This window comes from Filicampus tigris, chromosome 1 (assembly GCF_054856515.1).
Source record: "Filicampus tigris isolate MCC_2025a chromosome 1, RoL_Ftig_1.0, whole genome shotgun sequence".
NCBI lineage: Eukaryota > Metazoa > Chordata > Actinopteri > Syngnathiformes > Syngnathidae > Filicampus > Filicampus tigris.
In genome coordinates, this window is record NC_141217.1 from 24,428,035 (window position 1) to 24,446,205 (window position 18,171).

At 39.4% G+C, this 18,171-nt stretch overlaps 1 protein-coding gene across 3 annotated transcripts in view; it reads left to right on the forward strand.

The window, feature by feature from the left end:
- The window catches only part of LOC147153352 (neuronal acetylcholine receptor subunit alpha-4-like), a 35,776-nt gene extending 25,266 nt beyond the window's left edge, over positions 1 to 10,510 (forward strand). For all 3 annotated transcript variants that reach the window (XM_086028558.1, XM_086028568.1, XM_086028550.1), the window contains 5 exons: positions 43 to 194; positions 1,819 to 1,863; positions 1,954 to 2,063; positions 6,465 to 7,890; positions 9,567 to 10,510. In XM_086028558.1, the coding sequence (XP_085884684.1) occupies positions 1,834 to 1,863; positions 1,954 to 2,063; positions 6,465 to 7,890; positions 9,567 to 9,692 (1,692 nt within the window). In that variant the 5' untranslated portion in view covers positions 43 to 194; positions 1,819 to 1,833 and the 3' untranslated portion in view covers positions 9,693 to 10,510. The remainder of the gene's footprint in view (positions 1 to 42; positions 195 to 1,818; positions 1,864 to 1,953; positions 2,064 to 6,464; positions 7,891 to 9,566) is intronic.
- The last annotated feature ends 7,661 nt before the right edge of the window (positions 10,511 to 18,171 follow it).

Below are 18,171 nucleotides of genomic sequence, written 5' to 3' on the forward strand. Positions count from 1 at the left end.
ATTCTAGTCAAGTGTTTGGTACTTTCTTGTGATCACCTCTAGTGTACTGCTATGCTGGACCTCGGGCTCATGCTGAGGAGAAGCTGCTGCAGGATCTGTTTGTGCGTTACAACAAGCTCTCCAGGCCCGTGGAAAACTCATCAGACACAGTGCTGGTCCACTTTGGTCTTTCTATTGCTCAGCTTATAGATGTGGTGAGTAAAATCCTCACTACTTTCAAACACAGTGGGCTCTTTTCTGGTAGACTGGTGCCCATGCACTCGGTGAAGGAACGAGCGTAACTTCATTTTCGTGTCAGCTCAAGTCTTGTCTAGCGTCTTTGGGGCCATGTGGCACCTCTCAGGGCGTTCCGGCGCACGCAATTGCCTTGCCCCCAACTCATCCGACAATTTGGTAACAGAAAGTAGCCTGCGCTCGGTGTAAAAAACGGTGCATCAGTTTAGCGTGTTTGTGAATTTGTGAATTAGACGCTCCACACCTCACTTGGCGTTATTTCCGCGCCCCCCAGCGCATCTGCAAATTGGGTCCCAACAAGTAGACTAAATTTTAGAGTTCTCAAAAACAGGATTATGTTGCAGCGCAGGCGGTCGAATGTGATTTTGGTGTATTTGATCACCAGACAAAGACAATGTTGACGCTCCACCGACATGCGTGGTGCATGTCACCGGATTTCATTCATAAACATGAGACCAGCGTGCGACAAACTCTCTGAATCATTGTAGAAACCAATTGATTGAACAAATTGAAATCATTACCATCTTCATATTTTTATAGCATCCCCGTCACCATTGGTGGTGGGGGGGATCTTAACACATGGACGCACGGTTGTGCAGGTGCAAGGCCAACTACATCATCCGCAAAGGGAGATCTTGCAGTTTACCTGCCAATGTCATGCACAGACTCCAGGGAGTCTATTTCTGTTTCCGCAATGTCAAACAGTGCATACTTGGGCATACTGCGCTCTGACCGGCCTGATTTAAATGCAAATGAGAGATGCAGCCACGATTGGCCGGTTAAAGGCTCATTCCATCCCACAATGCCACACCTTGGCGCAAATGCCCCATTAAACCCAATTCTACTTGAAGAGAGAAAACTCCACCCATGTGCACAGTTAAACTGCATTTTGCGCTTAACAAAAATAGAGCCAAATGTCTTGTTTGTGAGGTTGTTTGTGTCACAAATCTGCCCAAAAATACCGATGACTGAAAGTAATTTCATTCCAATTCACCAACGTTACTTTAAAAAAAAAAATCACAGCAAGGTTAATAAGTAAATCAGTAAACCTAATATTTTCTGATGTGTTCCTACTACATACTGTATATATAGCATTTGCAGGCGCTGTGGAGAATTCAACACATCAAGTATACGTTATATAAACCCTGTTTGAGGAATTCTGTTGACTCAGGGAAAACCTGACATTTAGGTGTCAGGAGCAGGCATATTTTTCTACAGGGAGCTTATATGATTGAAAATACAAAGCCTGCATGACCATGAGGATTGTTTTTACTCACAATTAGAGAGAGCACTTGTCCCACATGCCAAAGAGAACAAGTCAACTCTTGGCCAAGTTGTCTTCTCCTATAATGTGTCAGGATCTTGGCAAACATTGCAATCATGCAATGTTACATTATTTTCTTTTCTCCATCACAGCATTATCGTAAAGTGTGGGTTCCCTTGTTTCATGTGTTCTTACTGTGTAAAGATTTTTAACACAACACTGATGTTTTTGAGCAAATTTGAACAATGCTGACAATAACATCCAAATGACTATCCAAACTGTTCTTTAAAATAATTTGCTTTCTGCTTCCACCAACCAAGGATGAGAAGAACCAGATGATGACCACGAATGTCTGGGTCAAGCAAGTATGTAAATGATAAGAGACGAATCACTACACCGAATCCAACGTGGAACGGCACCATTGTAACCAGTGCATGATGAATGTTCTCCTCCAGGAATGGAACGATTACAAGCTGCGCTGGAACCCAGAGGAATACGAGAATGTCACCTCCATCCGTATTCCCTCTGAAATTATCTGGAGACCCGATATCGTCCTTTACAACAAGTAAGGGTCTCCTCCAATAGCATACATTCATGTTCGAATTTGGGATGACCTTAAATGATAAATATGTTGTCCACAAAGGAGTATTTGGGCAGCACTCTGAAAAAGGATTCTGCAGTATAAGTAACTCGCAATTTGTTGGCACATTCACAACATTGTCAGTTAGGGGCAATTTGCCTTTTAACTTGTATTTTCCTGAGAAAGAACTATCCATCCATCCATCCATTATCTGTACCGCTTCTCCTCACAAGGGTCGCGGGGCGTGCTGGAGCCTACCCCAGCTGTCTTTGGGCAGTAGGCAGGGGACACCCTGAACTGGTTGCCAGCCAATCGCAGGGCACACAGAGACAAACATCCGCACTCACCTAGGGGCAATTTAGAGTATCCAATCAACTTACCATGCATGTTTTTTTGGAATGTGGGAGGAAACCGGAGTGCCCGGAGAAAACCCACGCAGGCACGGGGAGAACATGCAAACTCCACACAGGGAGGCCGGAGCCGGGATCGAACCCGCGACCTCTGAACTGTGAGGCGGACGTGCTAACCAGTCGACCACCGTGCCGCCGAGAAAGAACTACACACATTCAAATCAACTCTTTTGATTTGGTTATTTGATCACCTAGCCAAAAGTCAGATTGACTGATTATTATTTGGCAAGTCTGTAGAGAACAATAGGGGCTGTTACGTTTTTCTTCATGTGAATGTGAACAATTTTGACATTCACTCACTACATAAAATTATAACATTAAAATGTGAAAATAGTTTTTGGCAAATTTTCAAATGTATTCCCCTCTCTTTTTTGTAATGTTTTTCATTGTAGCCCTAATTATCTTGTTAATTCTCTTTATGGATAATTGGTCAAAAGAGTGAATTTATTGTGGAGTATTTATTAATTCGTACGATTTGCAGTGGTAAGTCATTCCAAGAGGAAATTTGATTCAGCTCATTTGTATAAGATTTAAACGTCTTCTTTAAATGCAAGGAGAAAAAATTAAAGATAGAAAGCTTTACCTTTTTCTTGCCTCACTTCCTATTTAGAAGCCAAACAAAAATTTGGCTTTTTTTATTTCAACCACAACCAAAATTGTTATCATCTTTGCTTTCTCGGCTTGGTGCTTTAAATCCATTACAACTTCATTGGCTCCCTTCAGAACATAACCTCATTAATACAAACTTTAGATCAGCCATTTGGACACGACCGACAAAGTTCACAACGATCGTGACTATATAAATCAATTTATCCTCGCCATCCTTAGGTAGAACATAGTAAAACATTACAGCCACACAAAGTGATTCATGCACTGACGCTGCCATCCTTGAGGCAAGCGTAATCACAGAAGCATTAATGTGCAGAATTTGCTGATTCAATTCCAACAGAAGGCCTTACTGGAAGAAAACAAGAAGAACCCGCCGCCGTGCCAACACTCTTGTCCTGTGCCAACGTCATAAAGTACTTTGGCTGTGAACAAGGTCATCCTTAATGGGAATGGCCATAAACAAACTTGGTACATTGCAAAAGGCAATACATCAGGCTGAAGAACTAGGAGATAAAATGTAATTAAATGCGTCTCAAAGAGCCTCTGATCAAACGCATCCGGTGTGACTCTTCCTATGAGTGAAGGGAATTCTAAATGACCAATATAACAATGAAATTTATTAGACGTGACATAATATGAGCAATACAATTGCCAAATCGACTTGTTATTCAAAAGTAGGTACATTTTGCTGTCTTCTGATGAAATAAAATAGCCTATGGGCTATAATGGAACTAGACAAGGGGTCAACTTTACATAGGTTGCCGTAGTTTAAAAGCATATGACACTGACACTAGCATCCAACTAAAACTAGAGTATGCTCAGTTTTTGCTTTAGATTTGTCATCTGTACAATTACATCGCCCAACTCCTCACTAATTTTGAGCTTTTTGTGTGGTTTCCCTGAATTTATAACCGCACCTGATGTCCAAATGGTATAACACTCTAAAAACAGTTGTTTTAAAAATAACACAATTTGGGGTCAAAAATGGGCCGATCCACAACTGGATCAACTTGACTCAACTTTCTTGGATGTTTTTGCAGAAAACAACCCAAAAATGGGTCGTTTTGTGAAAAACAACTCTAAAATGGGCGGTTTTCTAAAAAAACAATGCAAGAAAGCGTGTCAAATTGATTGGTCAAATCTGTCCATTTTTTATCCAAAATTGTGTTATTTTTAACCCAACTATTTTTAGCGTGTAACCCTGATCCTTACATTTCATGCATTGAATTTCGGGCAAAGTGTATTTTTTATGTATACTTTATGAAAACTTGAGCTTTTGCCCTCCACTGAGATGAGAGAACATATTCAAGTTGACGTACATGAGCGGTTTAACTGGATGATTTGCATGACATCACGGAGCCCTGGAAGGAGGTAATGTATTGTGCTGAGGTATTGCAGGATTGCATGGATGTGGTTGCCTTGAGGCAGAAAATAAAATTGTGAAGGTAAGGGGGCACGTCCTTGCTGTAAAACAGACACCGTAATTTCAATTTATGGGCTGTGTTCACAGTTGATGATACATATACATGATTCTAAACCCTGAAGCACACCAAATTAGTGGAGCGAGACCCCTTAAAGAAGTACCCTCGACAAATACGCTATCCAATAAGTTTGTGACTTTGCATATTTTTCACAAGGTAACTTTGGTCCAAGGATGAAAATATAACATGTAACAATGACAATGTTAAGTCAGCTGCGCCAAAATGTGTGCACCATGTACAGCATCTTTATTATTATTATTATTATTTTATTTGTTTTTATTTTTTTTATTTTAGTACAGACCAGATTAGGCTACTGCTCAGTTATAACCAGAGACGACTTCAAGAGAGGTGGACCATGATCTACTTGGAAATTTGACTCTGGAAGAGTTCAGTTCACTTCAGCTCAAGTGTGAATGTTACAGAGACCAAAGACATGGACCAGTGATAAAATGAGTGACAGTGAAAAGCAAGGAAGTCCGGAAGCACAGTCTCTTTAGTGTGCGTGTGAGTGTGAGTGTGGCTTAATGGTCAGGTTTCCCAACACATGGATGCAAGTATGTGACATCTATGCTTCTACTTTTTGCTCTAATTCGATGTTTCTCAACCTTTGTAAAAACAAGGTAAATGTTTTACATGTGAAATAATGTCAAGACACCCAACCAAACAGTAATGTCCCAAAAAGTATATTAAAATTAGGGCCTGACCGATTAATCAGCAGGCCGATTATATCAGCCGACATTACCCCTTTTCAAAATAATAATAATCAACTAGAGTTTTGCAAGTCAAACTGTGATATGATCTTAATTTTCCATGAAATAGTAAATTCTGTTCAGTCGATATGGGGAGGAAGGAAAGAAGGCCATGCATGTCCGACAGAACGTTATTCTGTGTGAATGATATTTTTCTCCATCCTCTCATATATCCATTGACATGCAATGTCTGTATGTATACAGTATGTTGATAAGGTTTATAATATACTCATGCTTAGTGTGCATCATTAGTGTTAAAATTGGCTCTCATTCGAAATTAAACTGTCTGTCCATCATGTCAAATGCAACTCTGTCAATGATGATGTGCTTTGATGTAAGAAAGGCGTCCCTGTTTTTTACTTTGAAGTGTTTACCTCATGGGAAAGAAAATACTGGAGTAGAGGATGTGATTTAAGGGCGTCAAGCAGAAATCATGTTTTGCCAGTGACGTTACTCATTATGTTGCTTATGCACTGCATACATTTATGGCCTAAATCTATAGCTAAATTCATCAGTTCATGAATGTTTTGTACTTGAACATTCATCTCTGTTGTAAAATTTAAAAATATTTTAAAACAGTCAAATGTTCTGCCTGTCATCCATAAATGTGCTGGTGTAAACATTAGGGTACCAAAATGAGGTTATTTTATTTATTTGTGTGTCTTTTTAAACAATCAGACAATTAATTGGTTATGTGAATGTTTTTCTGCCAAACATAGGAATCGGCATTGGCCTCCAAAAGATCATATTGGTCGGGACCTAACTAAAATAATGATGATCTCATCTCAATTTAGTCTAAATGTACTTACTCACTTTAAAATCTGCAGGGCCTGTTGAGTTAAACACCAAGTTCAACTCAAAGCTAGCTCTCATTCTGTTGTATGAATAGCAACGGGTGGATACACAGCTTTATTGTAGCTGTTGCCATCTAGTGGAAGAGGCTTTACTTGTCGTGCCTGTCACTATACATCGGTGGCATGGATCAATTTCATTTTTGCTGTAAATCATGAAAATGAAATGGGGAAGAAAAGAGAAGTGAAATTGAATAATTGCAGACGCACACCTGACGACCTCTCATGACACGTTACATTCGATGGCAATCACTGCTCTAATTCATATACTCTTACTTATCTGCAGTGCTGATGGTGACTTTGCGGTAACGCACCTAACTAAGGCACACTTATTCCATGATGGACGGATAAAGTGGATGCCACCAGCTATCTACAAGTCTTCATGCAGTATCGACGTCACCTTTTTCCCCTTTGACCAACAAAGCTGCAAGATGAAGTTTGGCTCATGGACCTATGACCGAGCCAAGATTGACCTTATCAGCATGGCCAGCGACGTGGACCAGATGGACTACTGGGAGAGCGGCGAGTGGGTTATTATGAATGCCGTGGGCAAGTACAACACCAAAAAGTACGAGTGCTGCACTGAGATCTATGCCGACATCACATACTACTTCATCATCCGAAGGCTTCCGTTGTTCTACACCATTAATCTTATCATCCCCTGTCTGCTTATCTCCTGTTTGACGGTGCTGGTGTTTTATTTACCGTCACAATGTGGAGAGAAAATCACCTTGTGTATTTCCGTTTTGCTGTCCCTAACTGTGTTCCTGCTGTTGATCACAGAGATAATACCGTCCACATCCTTGGTGATTCCACTCATTGGCGAATACCTGCTGTTTACCATGGTCTTTGTTACACTTTCAATTATAATTACCGTCTTTGTTTTGAACGTACACCACCGATCGCCCCAAACCCACGGAATGCCTCATTGGGTGCGAAGGGTCTTTTTGGACATGGTGCCCAGGGTCCTCTTCATGAAGCGGCCCCCCGGCACGGCCAAGCAACACTGCAAGAAGTTGATTGAGATGATGCATCGCCCAACCATAGTATCAGCTACGGGCAACTCCCAGACCTTTTGGATGGGTTTAGAAACAGGGCTGACCCAAACAGGACAGGTCGAGAAGAGCCTCCCAAAAACTCCATCCGACAGCCCAAACATCCGCGTCTGCTCCCCTTCACCATCCTCCTCCCCTCTCAAGGAACTCAACCAGGAAGATCCCCCAGTTAAGGCCAACATTTTCTACCAGTCACCCGCTAAACAGTATTCAGGTCTCCTACGAGGACAAAACTCCTCCATCTTTTCTTCTTCTCGACTTTCCTTACCCCCAACTCTGCCTCTCGGACCCATTCGCAACCTTTCCAAGGAAGACGCAAAGAAACTGTCCTCAAATGGCCGCTCGCTAAGCGCAGAGCAAATGTGTGACCTGCAGAGGGAGCTTCCCCTGACAGCGGCACAACGGTGTCACTCGGGCGGCTTCCAGTACTGCTGCCTGCACAACGAAGGATCGGAGAAATGGTGTGGGACTGCAGACCGAACCAAACAACAAGCACCGACAAACTGCCTCACAGAAACCCTCAAAGCGGAGCCTGCTAAAGACCCAAGAAGCCAACAAGAGGCTGTGATTCATCGCATGTCTCCTGCTATGCAACGAGCCATTGAGGGAGTTCAATACATAGCTGATCATCTCAGGGCAGAGGATGACGACTTCTCGGTGAGTTGATGGAAATGTTAACCATGTAAAAAAAGTACAGTTGTACTTTTCAGAAAGTATCAAAAGGCTGCGCTGAAACTCCCGTTACCACACAGTTAGAAAAGTAAAAAAGTAAACATTCAGCTAACCGGTACTCAATTCATGCGCCAAAAATTCTGATGTCCCAAAAATTTCACATTTCCCCCACTAAAATACCCACCAAATAAATTCACTAATCATTCCCATCGACACATTGAAAATCAGATTTGCGTTGTTTTAATTGTTCTGCTCCTTCAGTTCACCTTGGCCAAGATTTTCAACATTTGAAAAATTCCAGTTGCCCAAAAAGTCAACATATTTACTACTAATGCCCCCACAAAAAATACCCCTATTCATTCCAATTAAAAAAGAAGCTAAAAAAGACTGGAATTATTTTCCCCTCTAATTTCTTAATACTATTTTTATATTGACTGATTAAAACTGTTCCAACGTTAAGGTGTTCAGCTTATCCTTTACATATTTTTTCAATATTTCAAAATAAAAGCCAATTCAAACAATTTCAACATTTAACTTTCCATCTTATCCCTGTTTTTTCCCCAAAATTCCAAAATAAATATATAATTCAATGATTTTTTTTCCCCTCCGCTTTCTATTATTCCAACTTTCACACATTCGGCTCATTCCAGGTCATTGCATATCATTCCACATTTTTTTCATTCAGCTTCTCAGACTTCACACGCAATTTCTCCAGAAATTGGAGTTGCTTGTTAAATAAATAAATCACTTGGGCAGATAGTCAAGCTGTTTAATGCCACTCCCATTTAAAGTTTACTGTCAAACTAAACATAAAACAAAGACACTTAATCTTAGCTTAAAGCTAACAAACAATGCAAAACGCCATATACGAGCTAACTCAGAGCATCGGTGTCTCTGTGTCAATGTTTGACACCATCATCAGAACATTTTAAGATTCTTGTGTAAACATTCATGAGAAAAACATAGATCAAACATTTTTTTATGATATTACTTGCTTAATATATGGCACATTGCTAGAGGGAGTGCGACTTTTGCATTTACCTTGTTTGATTTCAAAATTCAGTTGTTAATTTTAAAACTGATTGATAAAGAAAAATGCAAATCTCGTAATGTCTAACAGGTCTATTCTCATAACATTTGGATTTTTTTTCTTTGTAGAAATAACAGTTTAGTCTCACAACATTATAATTGAGTTTTAACCCTTACTTTAACCCATTTAAAAAGTATACAGTATCTTCAGTGTGCCCTCAATACACCTTCATAAATCATAGCCATGTTATCTTACGGCATAAAGCACTTCGGCTAGGCAGCTATTGAAACAAACCAAAAAACAACAACCTTGGTTTCTAGACACAATCTAAATATCTGCATTTTGGATGGAGTTAAAAAAAATACTATAAATAATTAAGAAGAAAACAAGTTGAGTCACTCTCACAGCAAATGTCTATCATTGAAACAAGTGGACCTCAGCAATTCAACCTTGAATTTTTCATAAGAGAGGACAAGATTGAATGACATTTAGGGGCTTGCCGCCCTAATGAAAAAAATCATCCACTCGTGAGAAATCACTCTAGGGTGAAAACTGACAGATGACTAACAGGCCGTTGGTGTCTTGGAATAAGTGTTCAATGTCCGTTTTTGTTGTTTCGCCTGTCTGTTAGGTGAAGGAGGACTGGAAGTACGTCGCCATGGTCATTGACAGAATATTCCTCTGGATGTTTGTTTTGGTGTGTATACTGGGATCAGTGGGACTCTTTCTCCCTCCTTGGCTGGCGGGAATGATCTGAAATCCACCTGCCCAAGAAAAGAGACGACGGTTATTTAACCTGCTTTTGTATTTTTATCAAAGAGGCTTCAAGTGTTTTTTCCCCCCAGATTAACATAAAGGTTATGAACAAGCTGGGAAGTCTATAATCAATTCCTGGGAGCACATAAATACTTTATGGGGCAGTCGAAACATCCCTTTATACTTCTCCATGTTGACATTGAGCTTTGCATCTCTAAGTACCGCTTCTGTAACTTGAATGTCACTCAGCAGGGTGCAGACTTCCTCCAAGGTTGAACAACCCTGATTTTAATCACCTTCATTTGTCATTAAATTTGTCATTAAATCAACCCAAACACATTTTTTCAAGAATATGTTCCCAGCAGGCCCACTAGTCAAAACATGGCATTCTGATTAATAATTCGTTTGTGGAAAATGAGTTAAGCAGCAAAATCCACCCCTTTTTAGCCATCTCAGGGGGCGGCCATTTTGTCACTTCTGTCGACTGAAAATGACATCACAACTGCTCAGGGCTCAGGTAACGACCAATCACGGCTGACCTGTTTTCTGAAGCTGAGCGGTCGACAGAAGTGACGAAATGGCCGGCCCCAGAGATGGCTAAAAACAGGTGGATTAACATTCCACAAACGCAGTATTTACCAGAATGACTTGTTTCAACTAGTCGGCTTGCATAGAAACTTGAAAAAAATATGTTGGGGTTGACTTCCCCCTTTAAGATCTGTGCTGTTTTCACTGGGAAATTAAGGTACATATTGACATCCCTTTGCTATTACAGATGGGGAAAGTAAAAAAAAATCAATTAAACACAAATTAAAGTGATCTACTATATCATCATTTTTTGGAACAGTAAAGTACTCTACTAATAATTGATTTAACATTATATTACTTTGTACCTTGATCATTCAAAATGTATCGTACATGTATGATATAGAATGGCAATGTGTGTGTGTGTGTGTTTGTGTCTGAGAGATGCAGCTCTGCATTGTTAGCAGTTGACTTGACACGTCTGTTAGATTTGTTTCGATCGTTCTCATTTGACCTTGCGGTAAATAAGGAGGAATGTTGCATCGGCCCACAGATGTGATGAATTAAAAACCTGGATGAGTTTTTCTCACATGCCAATTGCGCTAATTGCAGTATTACAACATTGAAACAGTTTTCCTTTCACGCCAAACCTACACACAATGAGAACATTGCATAAAAGGATGTATCAAGAACAGTTTGGAGATCTAACGTGAATAAAAGCCTCCAAATGAAAAATACCACAGATAATAACTCAGCACTGGCAGACAGTTTATCGAGATTGTTTAAAATATAAAGCTGTCTGGCGAAGAGCCAGGGATGAGGACAAAATGTGTTTATTCACAAACCAGTCTTAAGACCATTCACTAAATTGCAGGAAACGCATACGCGTAAGTAAACCCACAGCTTGTGACTGGATTGTTGAGTCTATAATGCTGAAGTATCTATGGAATGTTTATATCTTGAAACATTCTATGTACAAGAATTTGACAGAAAATTAATTGGTTATCAAGTGGATACTTGGAAACTTGGTGTTGTTGGTTTAAGTGTCACTTCAACCCTCTTCAGCTTTACAAGCATTCACCCACATACTGACTCACACCTTATTGTATTTTCAATGTCAATTACCCCACCCTAAGAAAAGCCACCAAGGCATACTATTGGTCAGAAACACTTGACTATGTACCTAAATTATAATATTTTCTGAATGAAATAGTAAAATTTCATTCCCAACAGCCTATTCTCTTCATTTTGCAGCATTTCTCTTGGCCGCACAACTTTCAGTACATGTTAGATGTTAGATTTTTTTGGCCAATCAGATTTCAGTGTGTATGTGTTGCCATGTCAATTTAATTTGCCCAAGGCCTTCAGAATCAAACGAGCTGGCCAATAGAGATGAAACTGTATAAACAATGTAACTGTTTCTTCAACCAATCACATTTCCAATTTATCTTAATAATGTCAGCATTTTTCCATCCTCTGATTGGTTGGTCAGAGGATGCTAAGTTTGTAGCTGTCTGATTCAGATTATTTTATTGTTGCATTTGAATTTCGATTATATTATATATATATTAGGGCTGTCAAAATTAAAGCATTGACCATGGAGATTAATTTAAATTTCCTAACGCACAAAAAAATTAACTCAGTTTTATTTACTTCCTTTAGCAGCTGACCTCTGCTCACTGTGCAGCCAAACTTAGGGGAGAGTTACTGTCACAAAGACGGACTTTTACGTAGTTCTACTTTAAAAAGTTGCTTGACGGCTAATTGGAGAAATCCAAAATACCGTAATTTTCACATTTTGCACAGCCAAATTCATATACCATATTCATTGAATCGCATTCAAGGATCAAAGAAAGCTATTAGAACAGTCTTTGAATCGAAATATACTTTTTTTTTCTCCACATTAATTCCAAGATTTTACTCAAGTAATATCGGTTCCAAACTTTGTAAATTTTGCGATTAATTAGTTAAAAAATCATAATCGCCTGACAGCATTAATATATATATATATTTTTTTGTTTTAAAAAGCCACTCGACTTGCAGCCTGCCCAACAATACACAATATGATGCACAATACATGCCAAACACTATCAAACACAATTACAAACTAGCTATAAATTGTAAAAGCACACCCAGGATAATATGTGTACTAACATGCAGGAGTAGTTGAACATTGTAAATATAAAATACTAAAAAATATGAATGATTAAATATGGCTCAAGAGTCTGGCAACCTGGTGAAAAAAAAGAGTCCTTAGCCTGCTGGTCCTGGCTCTGAGGTTGTGATAGTGCTTACTGGAGAGTCTGTTCTCCTCACTCCACCGTGCCATGTCGTCTCATCCTCACCAGTGATGAAGTCAACCACAGTTGTGTCATTGGCGAACTTGACCACTAAATTTGAATGATGTGTGGACACACAATCGTGGGAATACAGAAGGGGGCTCAGGACTAGTGATGGGACAAACAATAGTAGTGTGTCAGCATGTGTGAAACCCCGTATGTGTGCTTATATCACTTGAAGAAAAAAAAAATCATGTGACCAATACAGGAAGTGTGTTTATAAGGAAAAAAACTGCATCGACGTGTTGTGAGGTTTTTGGATGGAGATTAAATTCCTGATCTGTACCTGTTCCTGTGGTGTGTGTTGGATTTTTGCTTTGCTTAATTTTTAGTGTGTTATTTCATATGATTGACTGGACACTTTGGTTAACAAAATCCCATAAATTGCAAATTTTATCTCTGAATTTTATTACAAATTTGAAATTTGCTCTATCTTACATGCCAACTCATTTGAGCATTTACACAAAAAGCAGATTTTGAACCTTTCTCATGAACAACTTCACTCGGCAAACTGCATGCCAGTTTGTCAAACGTTTTTCTATATTATTTTCATTTTGTTTAACCTACGATGATTTTAGGTCTACAGCAGAGTTCAACATACAACATAGTGTCAATGTTTGCACCACAGATCCTTTTTGTCAAGCTGGATCAAATAGTAATCGCCGTCTGTCTATCATTTTAAACGCGCTTCCGTTGGCGCTTCTTTCGTCAAACCGCCATCAAGCTGCAAAATTACCTGCATCAAACTAGACAATAATCATCGATGTCATCTTATAGATCTTATAGATACATAGACGAGTGAAAATCCACCTCTGCTTATGCTTAGTCCTTTTTTTTTTTTTTTAAGATTCTCATTTATCGTTTATCGCCTGCAAAATGGGCGCCAGTCATGGGCGGATAGACTGACCGGTCTATCGGCTAGGCGGAATGCCCAGCTCTGGTTGGTATAATCTCTACAGTACAATTTTATCGGTTGGCCGATAAATCTCTACAGTATAATTGCAGCATGACATTGGCATTAAGGTGAGTCAGGTAAATCCATTGAAGGCGCAGGGACCAAATGCATGGCCCACCATCAATATACAGCGAGCGCCGTTCACATCACTGGTTATATGTCTGCTGCATGTGCCACAAACGTTGATCAGCACACTAATCGTAACTTCTGTAATTTGGTGTCTTGGTGAGTAAGAACTGCCTCCGAGAGTGAAAACATAATCCGGGCTTTTCATTTCATTTTGATGGCTCAAGTGCATTTTGCATTGTGTTTTTTAGACACTGGTCTCAACAAGAGAACTCTCCCTAGCTCAGCCCTGAGTTATGAGGGTAATGAAAGGTATTTTTTGCATTTGCACATCATGAAGCGCAGGGTGGGGGGGAATTATGGAAAGATCAAAATGAAACAGATTTTGCAGATGCTTCTTATCTATTCACAAGTTGACACGATTGAATGGGAAACATTACAAAAAAAAAATCTGTATGCACCATCGCTGAAGCTATTGCATTATGCATCACAGTCAAAAGGCCACCTGCAATTGCAAGTATTATCACAAAAAAAAAAAATTAAGGGCGCCCCTATAATTGAAAAGCTCCGCAATCCTGATGATAAGATCGCAGTCAGTTGATCACAGTTTGTGGGTTTTTTTTTTCTAAAGCAATATAAAATTTAAAACTTGAACTTTAAAGAAAAATTAAATATGGTTTTAATTAGGCACAGGTTAATTGTAACATACTGTGGGATTTCTAGAGTCTTTTTCATAAAACAACTAACCACACATTCACTACAGTGTTGTACCTAATTAACACAAGCTTGCTGATCCTAATGAAAATGTTTTTAATTTTTAATCTTTTTAATCTACATACAAGATAATCTGCAATAAAAACATTCATTATGGCAGGGTAGAATAGGCACCTGGATTAGTCTACTGACACTCAGACTTTCCTTTGGCTAATGCTAATTTTTAAAAATAACATTAGACGAGTTAACAATCTGGTATCATAAAACGCTTTTGACGTATTCCTTGCCAAATCCATTGTGTCAGTATGACAAGATAAGCGAGTGTGATATGACATGCGAGTGACAAAAACTTAGGAACAAAAGCTGGTCCGTGCAACCTTGCAGAACCATTAGCACAGCAGCAGAATTTCAGGTTTGTGGATTTCCATCACTCAAAGTCATCCATCCATCCATTATCTATACCGCTTGTCCTCACAAGGGTCGCGGGCGTGCTGGAGCCTATTCCAGCTGTCTTTGGGCAGTAAGCGGGGGACACCCTGAATTGGTTGCCAGCCAATTGCAGGGCACACAGAAACAAACAAACATCCACACTCACAATCACACCTAGGGGCAATTTAGAGTGTCCAATCAACTTACCATGCATGTTTTTGGAATGTGGGAGGAAACCGGAGTACCCGGAGAAAACCCACGCAGGCACGAGGAGAACATGCAAACTCCACACGGGAAGGCCGGAGCCGGGATCGAACCCACAACCTCTGAACTGTGAGGCAGACGTGCTAACCAGTCGACCACCGTGTCGCCCCAATCAAAGTCACACTTGTCAGAAAAAATGTCACCAATTTCCTTTTCTTTCTTTTTTCCTTCCAATTTTTGAAGGCAAGGCTTTTTGAATAGTGCATGAATGCATGAAAGATGTTATTTCTCTTTCAATATTTGACAAAAGTGTTTTTATATCACCAAAAATGTGATGGTGGACCAACCACTTAAAAAATGGCAATGATACTTGCTCTTAAAAATTAATAAAATATAATTCCCCTTGCAAATGTATGATTATAAATCAAACAAAAAGTAATCATGTCTGATTCATGATCAAAATTCACAACAGTAATTGAATATTAGCAGACAAGGCAACATTGCATTTCTATATAGTGGCTGGGGCATTGATTGACCCTTACTTTCTTTACTTTGTACAGTACTATTTAATTGGGATTAATAGGTGCAAAACTGTTTTTGGGTAGGGACAATTCATGCTAATATTAAGTAATATGCACATTTTTGTTGAGATATCAAAAAGATAACTGTACAATGTACAAAAGTAATTACAGTAATATAATATTGCATTACTTGTGTTTGTCCTCCATGAAATGAATTCAATCTTATACTGTAGCTTTCTGTCCTAGTAGTGGTGAAGTCACTTGATTTTATGGACTCGGGTTACCCTGAGTCATTCACTTAAGCGATATGGTTCACTTGAGTCACTTAATGTTAGTGAAATTCTGTTCAGGTCAACACATTTGTGCAAACACACAGCAGCACTTTCTGTCGTAAACAAGAGGTAAGACATAAATGCAAGACTCGGGGAGAATGAAAGCTAAAATAATTTTAAAAAAAAACAACAACAACAACAACTAATGCACAGGTTGGTTTCAGTAAAGGTTATCAGTCAGCGTAGGCAATGGTATCAGATACTTGAGGCAAAAAGGCAAGGTCAATAAACAATCAGGGTCAGAGCGTAGCTGAGTCAACAGAATGAGAACAAATGCTAGAATGTGACAGTAATGTACAATGAAATAGTGCAGCGACAGAACGAGACACGAGGTTATAAACAAGGTAATCAGGAGTGACAAGACACAGGTGTGGGAAAGCACAATTAATAGCAGGTGAGCACAAGCAGTGGCAGGAAACACACACACACACACACACACAGGCTTGACACTTTCTCATATACATAGATACACACACACACACATCTCAATGAGGTGTGTTTGGGGAGGGAAATGTACAACATCTAAAACATGCAGGAGGATAGTGGGCCTCAAGGACCAGAGTTGCCCATCCCTGAAATATGATGTATCAGCAGGAATCAGAAATGCCCACATGTCTGTAAGATGAAGTAGTAAGGAACACTGCAAAATCCCTGCTGGTTTTGACTGACCTGCTCACATATTCCTGCATTGGAGATATTGGTAATCCTGTATTGTATTGTTTGTATTGGTAATCATGCATTTGGAAGACTACTACTAGAAAGAAGAAAACATGACATTTTTGAACTCTTTAAGGCTCACAAGTCTTTGTCGCTTTATTTTATTCTCAGCACACACATCAGCATGCTGCTCTTCCACCCACGTGAAAACCCCCCCGAAACAGATTCTGTTTAACGGCATGTGGCGTTTACACTTGGGCGCCCGTCACGGTGACCTTCCCTCTGTCCTCAGCCAGCAAACTATTGTATTGTATTTCCACTGGCTCAGCAGAGAACCTATTGATTATTTTTGTGACAATACAGACGAGAGACAATGGCAATTAAGCAAAAATATGGAAACACAGCACTTAACAAGGTGAGAGACTCGCAGCACTGCAAAGTTCTTCATTGATTTGAGCAAATACCTAATTGATTTTGGCACATAATTTATAGTATGTATAATGGTAGCCTGAAATACAATTAAACAGCATCGGTGGTTAGTAAGAGTACCAAATGAACTGAATGAATAAATAAAAAATGCACCTTTAAGCATTTTTGCTGCTACGCACAGTCGCACAAACACACATTAAAACTTTGGGAAAACCCTCCCTACTTTTTTTAAAAATCTAGAAACAAGATAAACAGACAAATATTTTGTTCACTAATAAATTTTCCTCTGTTCATATTTAGATATCCCCGCAGAAATCCACATGCATTTGAATTATGTTTATTGCTTGCAATGACAAACAGTAAAAGGAAAAAGTTGTCAATGATTACAAATGTCTTTTATCTTCATTTAACCAGAAAGCAGTTGTGTAGAACAGCGTTCCTGAACTCTTGCACTTAAGACCGCTTTTCCCACATAGCAGACAAGCCCATACATCAAGCCGGGTTGGGAGGCGGGGAGAGGAGGTGAAGGGGCCAGTGGGGTGAAAAATGCAAAAAATAAGAAAAAGTATCAATATAGTGGTGGTGTGAGAGGGTGTGGGTTGCATCCTATGTGTGAAAAGTGCTATATAAATCAAATTTGATTGATTGATTGATGTTTGCCTCGCAGCTCCGAGGTTCAGGGTTTGAATCTCAACTCTGACAAAAGAAATGTGAAAAAACAAACAACTTGCCGGTACATTGTGGGGAGAATGAAGTGGCGTCATCCCAGTGGAGCCGAGAAAGGAGAAGGTTTTGATCAAAAACTATCAGTGGTTTCATTCTTTTTCACGATGACAAAGAATGGGAATGCCGCGTGACTGACAACAGCAAGAGCCAGTCTCTCTTGCCGGGTACAATATTACTGCTGTCAGTGTCAGCTGGGGATGATGCAGCAAAAATGAATTTGAGAGCGTCACGAATGATGCTTTTCATCAAAAAGATGCGCATATTAAAGCAGCCGCGATGGTAAATGTTGATTTATGTTCTTACAGTGAAAGGATAGTCGTGATTCACTTGTTTGATAATGCTCAAAATGTATTTAAAGGACGTTGTCTAGCTCTGATTTTTTCCCTACCCAGCACAAGCACTATGCAAGTTAATAAAAGAAGGAAATACGTTATTAAAATAGGTACAGTATATAATTGACAGTTAAAAAAAAGTTTTCTTATGTGCTTGTGTACATTTCAGTTTGTACTTTTTTCTTTAAACGTTCACTTAAAGCGGAAGTCAATCCAAACATGTTTTTTTAAGAATATGTTCTAAGCAAGCC